The 7,796-nt window shown below is 41.5% G+C and overlaps 1 protein-coding gene across 1 annotated transcript; it reads left to right on the top strand.

Moving 5' to 3' along the window:
* The first annotated feature begins 1,254 nt into the window (after nt 1-1,254).
* Nucleotides 1,255-7,402, top strand: LOC133015881 (leucine-rich repeat and fibronectin type-III domain-containing protein 2). The gene is made up of 2 exons (XM_061083170.1): nt 1,255-2,636; nt 6,415-7,402. The coding sequence occupies exons 1-2, from the start codon at nt 1,261-1,263 to the stop codon at nt 7,400-7,402; spliced, it is 2,364 nt and encodes a 787-aa protein (XP_060939153.1). The 5' UTR covers nt 1,255-1,260.
* The last annotated feature ends 394 nt before the right edge of the window (nt 7,403-7,796 follow it).

Raw genomic sequence — 7,796 nt, 5'->3', positions numbered from 1 at the left:
ACAGTTATGTGCACAACATTTGGTCCAATATTAAATTTGACACATTGTTGCAGACTCTTGAATAAATGGATTTCCGTTTGCCATTTCATTTCTAATTATGTGTAACACACGGTCTAGATGCAGTGGCAATTCATGGTATAATTGAAATATGGTTATGACTCCTTGAAAGGGAGAGGGTTTATTTATATGCTACATATTTCCTCTTGTAATTATGAGTTATTGAAAAGAAGGGTGTACACATGAAGGGGTGTTGCAGGGAAGTCGGAGATAAGAAGTCCTCATGCTGCAACCAGCATCTCACATGAATAATAATGAATGATAGCACAAACATTTGGTTATCACTAAAACATTACAGCCCTCCCTCCCAGTGGTTCTAGTGAGAAACACAGACTACAAGGCAGAGTTTCCCATTAATGAATTTTGCTGGTGTGAGAAAAAAAAAGAAGATGATTGAAATGGATTTTTACGTTTTGAGTGTATTCGAAATTAATGATACAAATGTCTGAGGGAATTAAAAGCTCGTTGGATTAGGCCGAGTGTGGCCATCCATTCAGAGGAGTCAGCCAGGTGTGAGAGCTTCTAAGACATTCACAGAGGCGTGCGGATTTTGTCAGCCAAGTCTGATGAGTGTAACACCTGCAGCTCGAGGAGTGTTTCTTTCCCAAACTGTATTGTGTCTTACCAAGACTGTGCAGAGATAACGGCTAAAGCAAACAAATCAGACACAAGGATAAAGACGTACACAGAGATACAGATTGAGGAGAAACAGTGTAAATACCTAGAAAACACACAGAGCATGAGAAGCAATTGTCTCTTTCCATGATCTTCTTCCTTTTCTTATTGCATACACATTCATGTGCCACACACATATATAAACTAGTTTCCATTGTGATTACATCTGTAATGACAGTGTGTGCGTCATTACAAATTGCTTTTCTTTTGGACAATCCTCATGTAATTTCTCACTCATTCGTTGCATTACATTTTATTTATATATTTTATTATAGAGAATATTAATGTGTGTGCTATCTCATCACTTGGGCAATTTTTGCCAATATGGTCTAAGGACCCCAGCTGGATTCCATTTGACCATTTGATTTTATGGGAATGATGTGTTACTTGTCACTTTTAATGTAAGACTGGATTGAAGCACTTCCATCTGAAACAATCATGTTGCAAATATGGTAAAAGCTTTCATATTAAATTTAATCTTATTTTCTTTGTTCTCTCGTTTTGCAGGTCCACTTTCTATGAACTAACATGGACAAAGTGGTCATCAGTCTCCTGCTCCTGGGAACCGCAGTCATGATGGTCCATGCATGTCCCAAATACTGTACTTGCCAGAACCTCTCAGAGTCTCTCGGGACTCTGTGTCCCTCCAAAGGTTTGCTGTTCGTCCCACCGGACATCGACCGGCGAACTGTGGAGCTCCGGCTGGGCGGCAACTTCATCCTCAAGGTCACCACTCAGGACTTTGCCAACATGACCGGTCTGGTGGATCTAACCCTGTCCCGCAACACCATCAGCACCATCCAGCCTTTCTCTTTCATTGACTTGGAAACCCTCAGATCTCTGCACATGGACACTAACCGGTTGACCGAGTTGGGGCCGGACGACCTTCGGGGGCTAATCAACCTGCAGCACCTGATACTCAACAACAATCAGCTGAATCAGATCGCTGATGCAGCCTTCGATGATGTGTTTCTGACACTGGAGGATCTGGATTTGTCGTATAATAACTTGCGCAGCTTGCCTTGGGAATCTGTCCGCAAGATGGTCAACCTCCATCAGATGAGTCTGGATCATAATCTCATCAATTTCATACCTGAGGGGACTTTTACAGATCTAGAAAAACTGGCCCGTCTGGACCTCACCTCCAACCGTCTGCAGAAGCTCCCCCCGGACCCTATCTTTGCACGCTCTCAGAGCAGTATTGTGATGAGCACTCCATACACGCCTATGCTCTCTCTAAGCTATGGTGGAAATCCACTGCACTGCAACTGTGAAGTGCTTTGGCTTCGAAGGCTGGAACGTGACGATGACATGGAAACCTGTGCTTCTCCTGCCAGTCTCAAAGGACGCTATTTTTGGTCTGTCCGTGAGGAGGAGTTTGTCTGTGAGCCCCCTCTGATCACACAACATACGCACAAGTTGCTAGTCCTGGAAGGCCAAACGGCAAGTTTACGCTGCAAAGCTGTTGGTGATCCCATGCCAACCGTGCATTGGGTTGCCCCCGATGACCGTTTGATCAGCAACTCCTCCCGTGCGACGGTATATGAAAATGGCACCCTGGACATTACAGTCACCACATCCAAGGATTACGGTGTCTTTACTTGCATAGCTGCTAATGCTGCTGGGGAATCCACAGCCTCCATTGAGCTGTCAATTATTCAACTCCCTCATCTGAGTAATGGTACAAATCGTACCACACAATCAAAGTCTGGGCTCTCGGACATAACTAGCTCCACCAAGATAAGTAAAGGGGAACCTAAACCTCCTCCAGAGAAGGTGGTGACTGTATCAGAAGTGACTGCTGTTTCGGCTCTGGTCAAGTGGACTGTGAGCAAATCAACTCCGAAGGTCAAAATGTTTCAGCTTCAGTACAATTGTTCTGACGATGAAGTCCTCATTTACAGGTAAGAATGATTAATGGAACTCAATTACATTCAAGTAGGATCTGGTTACTTCCTGTTCAAAGGGATAAATGAGGTTTCAGAAAGACGTTTTAACTTCATTAGAGTGTCTTCTCAGCCTCTGAAGCCGATATATCACTGTTTTCTTGCTGACCACTTGAGACACTTACTTTGAGCTATCCCTGGGAGATCAACATTCATTTTTCTGATCCTTGATTTTCTTTTTTTTCCTTTGACCTCAAATTGACCATTGGAAGAGATGTTGCTTTCACATGTTTGGCAAACCCAAAGTGAAACTGTTAATTACAAATCCAAGTAGAAAAGGATTATAGAAGCCCTTTTAATATATCTTTCCTAAGCTGCTCAAGTCCATAAGATATTAGCTTGGAGACTGCGGCTGGAGATCATTGGGCTCTGTGAAATCAATTTCATGTGTCAAATGAGACAGTGAAGGCAGTGACATTAAACTAAGATAATTAAACTGAACATTTTCGAAAAACAGCCTCATTGCGGCATCAAGATGATCCCTAAATTCTGGGATGTGTTGTAAGAACAAAGAAAAGGAACAATGCAATTAATTTATGTCACATTTTGGTGAAACAGTACAGCTTTTCATATGGTGTTGTTTCTTAATTCCCTTTTGCTTATGCTTCCATTGGCTTAATGCAACTAAACACTTTGACAGGTCCCTCCAGATAAGTATTTCCCTGAGTGCCCCTGAATCAGCATAGTGTGAAAATCAGTAGTGTCCTATTGTTGATAGCAGTTACAGCAGTTTTATGTCATCTGTGGCAATTAATGTATCAGCCAATCTTCATGAATTAGCATTAATGTTTCTAATTTATTTAGTGCAATAGTACTGCACAAGAGACATTTAATGAAAGATAATTGATGGAATATCATTATTAGCTAAGAAATTTGAGATTAAAACTGTACACAATAATCAAGAAATATATTTCTTTGCTCGGAAAACAACTCAGCATCCCTGCAAATTCAATAATATGGCGTTTATCTGATTTTCTTTCTTTGCCAGTTTGTCACGCCAGAGCAAAGAGAACAATAGGAATTCTCTATTTTCTTCCTCCCAGTGATAGAACAATTAATCTGAGACTAATCTGTGTTTCTTCTAAAGGCTTTACAAAATAGTCTCTACTCTATACAACATTACAAATATAACACAGATTTATTTATTTCTGCATTTATTGATTCACAGCATCTTAATAATTTCCTGAAACAGAGTTTACTCTTAATGACGTCCTGATACTGTAGAAACTCAGTTATTGCAAAACAAAAAGCACAGCAACTTAAACATTTATATTTACATCACTATTATTCTGTGATTTTTACTCTCAGTACTGAAATTTCACATCTTTAAAGGGAATTTTATGCTCTGCGGGTAACTATTATGTTAAAAATATGAACTGCTACAAACGTGGGAGATTTGATGCAGTAAAATGATTTCCCCATTATAATCAGGGATTTATATAGAGTAGGAAGAGGAACTAAAGGAATACATTTACTGTATGTGCGCTTATATATTATGCCTCTGCAGGCCTTCAGCAGGTCTCGAGGCAAATTAGGAGTTTGAAGGGAAAAAGAATACGAATAGGGAGGCCTACTGCTTTTGAATTAATATTGATATGACTTCATTGACTGCACATGCACACCTACTGTGCTCTAGTTGGATGACACAGTTTCCCAGGGCACTGCCCGCGCTCAAACAGCAGCATGATTAAAAATCAATCAGAGCCATGTGGGGGAGAAGAAAGATTGCACGAGTCGTCTCAAACACGTGATGCAACACGTTATTAAGCAGTGGCGGAGATGCTTCAGATGGATCAAAGCTTTGGACGCTCGTTCTGCAGGAGAACAACAGACTAACATGGATAGATGACTGTGGAATCTATTCATAGATAACTACCAATATGGTTATGACCCCAGACAGACATTTTATACCCAAATTGATTGTTACTTCAAGTTATATTCAGAAGTGATTCTTATCCGTTTTTGAGAGTTAAACCTAAAGCCCTATCAGATAAGCCTAAATGTGTTTTTACAAAATTAATTTCATGAACATTCATTCACACATTAATTTTTAGGATTATTCACATTTGGAAAAAGGGTCTAGCATCTTTCATTTGTTTTCAAAAAACAAATTGCTTCTCAAGACAATTGGATATAACAACAGAGCCACCAACACATGAGGTAGTGCAGGAAAATATATTGATCTGCCACACTTTATCTGCAATTGCCTCCTACTTGAAAGAAAATATACTGTCTGGTTGGTCTAAAACTGTCGCAATTGCAGACACAACAGAACTCTGCAGCCTTGTAAGATATAAACTACACTGTTTTTCAGCACATCACTGTAAGTCAACATATCAGACAAAGGGTTTTGCTGAAAAACGGGGTGAAAATATGCCTTAACAGAAGGCAAATAAACAGTAGGTTGTTGATAAGTCTGGTTTCCAGGCTAGTTGCATCCCCTTACATATAATGTTTTATTTATTAATAGGAGACCAATGAGAGGTGATTTTTTTTAAGGGGGAATCATGTCAACTTCATGGTGCAGCCTTTGGTGTAACCTTGAAATCAACACAAAAATAAGACAGAAATATAAATCCATGACATGCCAATCTTTTGCTTAAATGAAACTCAAACGAGCTGTCAGCAACCCAACCCTTACAATCTGACATTCTCAAAGACCTACTGCTGTGTTCCCTTTTCCTGCATTAATCAGCAGACTAAAAAGTAGGATATTTGGCTTTGCAACGTAGTTTCTGGCCACAATGCTCCATTCTGTTAGTGAAGAAATGGTGAGTAGAGTTGATGCTGTCAGTCCATCTCAGCAGGATTGATCTAAATCCTTCAAAACAAAGCACTCATACTTCAGCTTGTGCAAGGTTTCAAATTGTAACTGCAGTATGTTTGACAAGTCAAGCACTGCATGGAATTACACATCAATAGAAACAACATTCATTATATATGTGCATGCTTTGAATATCTTATCTGTGTCCCATTTCCCGAGTCATGTACAAGGGGCTAATCAGCGATATGGACAATATGGCAGTAAAAGAATAAATCTCCTCATATATTTTTCAATTGAGACGTATAGCTTTTGACAGCAAGACCTGTCATAAAAGGGAAGAGAGGTTTAAATACTGCCAGGGATGTTTGAAGCTCTACAAGGCATAATGCGGCAACTTCAGTACACATTAATTAGATGTCTTTGATCGATCTACAGTCTAGATGGATGAGCTTGATAGATGAAAGCTTTTCTCATTGCGCAGTACACAACAAAAACAGAGCTTCTTACAGCATTCCATTGATTGGCAGGACGTGTTTGAACAAATTAACATACAGCAGCATTGACTTTCAGTCAAAAGCAAGTAAGGCTTAGTTAATCAGTCATAATTTAGGATCTGGTGTAATAACAGTTCAAACAACTCAATGAATGTTAAACTGAATCTACAAGAAATTACATTCCGCCAAAACAATATTCAAAAAGTACCCATACAGTACTTATCTTATTACTATTGCTTCATGCATATCAAATATAATGAAACTGGGGCTAATGAAGTCATCTTTCTGAATTACTCTGTGCATATAAATATCTACTTAGCATGCATTCTTTTTGCTCTTTCTTTTATCTGCCCCAACTATATAAATTAACCAAGTGCTACTTTTAATGCCAAAGTTATATAACCTTGTCTTGAACTCTCAAAGCCAGAAGTCCATTTTGCTAAGGCTGTTTTTGTCTGTCTCTTTATCTTCCATGTAGGATGATTCCCATGACGAACAGAGCCTTTGTAGTCACAAATCTTGTCCCGGGGGTCCAGTATGACCTGTGTGTCTTGGCCATCTGGGATGACACTGCTACCACCCTCACCGCCACCAACATTGTCGGCTGTGTCCAGTTCATCACTACGGAGGACTATCCGCAGTGCCAGTCTCTTCACAGTGGATTCCTGGGAGGCACCATGATCCTGGTCATCGGTGGAATCATCGTGGCCACGCTGCTGGTATTCATCATCATTCTCATGGTGCGCTACAAGGTGACCAGTGGCATCAACACTAATAAATTGCCCACTGTGAACAACACGTACTCGCAGACCAATGGGGGATTGAACAGGTTCAACGGGGCTCCGCCGCAGGTCAAGTCTACAGTGGTTGTCATGCGTGAGGAAATGGTGGAGTTCAAGTGTGGATCTCTCCAGAGCAGCCTCTCCTCCTCCTCCTCCTCCTCTAACTCATTAGAGAGCCAACCAGGGAGAGGGGCTGGTGACCGCTACAGCATGCAGGGCAGTGAATGCAGCACCCTGCCCAGCAAGTTTAGAAGGCACGGGCACAGCGCCAAAGCACGGCCAAACCTGGACCACCTTTTAGGGGCCTTTACCTCACTGGAGCTGCGAGGGGCAGCAAGGGACCTGCAAGGGACTTCTGGCCCTTCCACCGCTCCCAACACTATGATGACGGTGGCTATTGCTCCCCTGTCTGATAAAGAACCTCTGCTAGGAAGGGCAGAGTCCACCAACATGCTGGGACGTCTGCTAGGGCTACCCCAGGAGGGGAAGCCCAAGAGGAGCCACTCGTTTGACATGGGCCATGTGGGGTCCACGCAATGTCGCGGCAACTACCCTCGCAGGATCAGTAACATCTGGACTAAACGCAGTCTGTCTGTGAACGGCATGTTGCTGCAGTATGATGACAGCGAGGATGAGAAGCCCGCATTTGAGAGCACCGAGTGGGTGATGGAGAGCACAGTTTGAGTGCAGTTGGTCGAACTGTGAGGTCTATGTTCGACCTATACATCTATATCAGGAACTAAAGGACCATCAGTGCAGAGGAAGGCGTGTTCCGTTGGGAATACAACTTTGCATGAAGATCATCCATGTGAATACTGTCTAAGTAACTATGTGTGAAAAGACACTTGAATTAATAGATTTCTGGCCATGATCTCAACTCTCTCTGTATTTGAAAAAAAGAAAAAAATCCATTTTGAACAACACAGAATCTTTGATTTTGCAGATTTATGACCCATGTGGACTAATTCCCAATCTAGAGGGCACATGAGAGTGTTCTCTGAGAAAAAGGATTTAAAAGTGGAAACACTATGTCTCGCGCCAAGAGGATTTTCCTCGACTGTGAAACTGAACTGAATGC

This window comes from Limanda limanda, chromosome 12, assembly GCF_963576545.1.
Source record: "Limanda limanda chromosome 12, fLimLim1.1, whole genome shotgun sequence".
Classification (NCBI taxonomy): Eukaryota; Metazoa; Chordata; class Actinopteri; order Pleuronectiformes; family Pleuronectidae; genus Limanda; species Limanda limanda.
This window is presented reverse-complemented; position numbering and strand designations above follow the sequence as displayed.

What these genes read in the sequence shown, in the direction of transcription:
- LOC133015881 (XM_061083170.1), top strand. Translation starts at nt 1,261, where the DNA reads ATGGACAAAGTGGTCATCAGTCTCCTGCTCCTGGGAACCGCAGTCATG. An exon ending in GATGAAGTCCTCATTTACAG is followed by an intron (nt 2,637 to 6,414) that starts GTAAGAATGATT and finishes TCTTCCATGTAG; the next exon opens with GATGATTCCCATGACGAACA.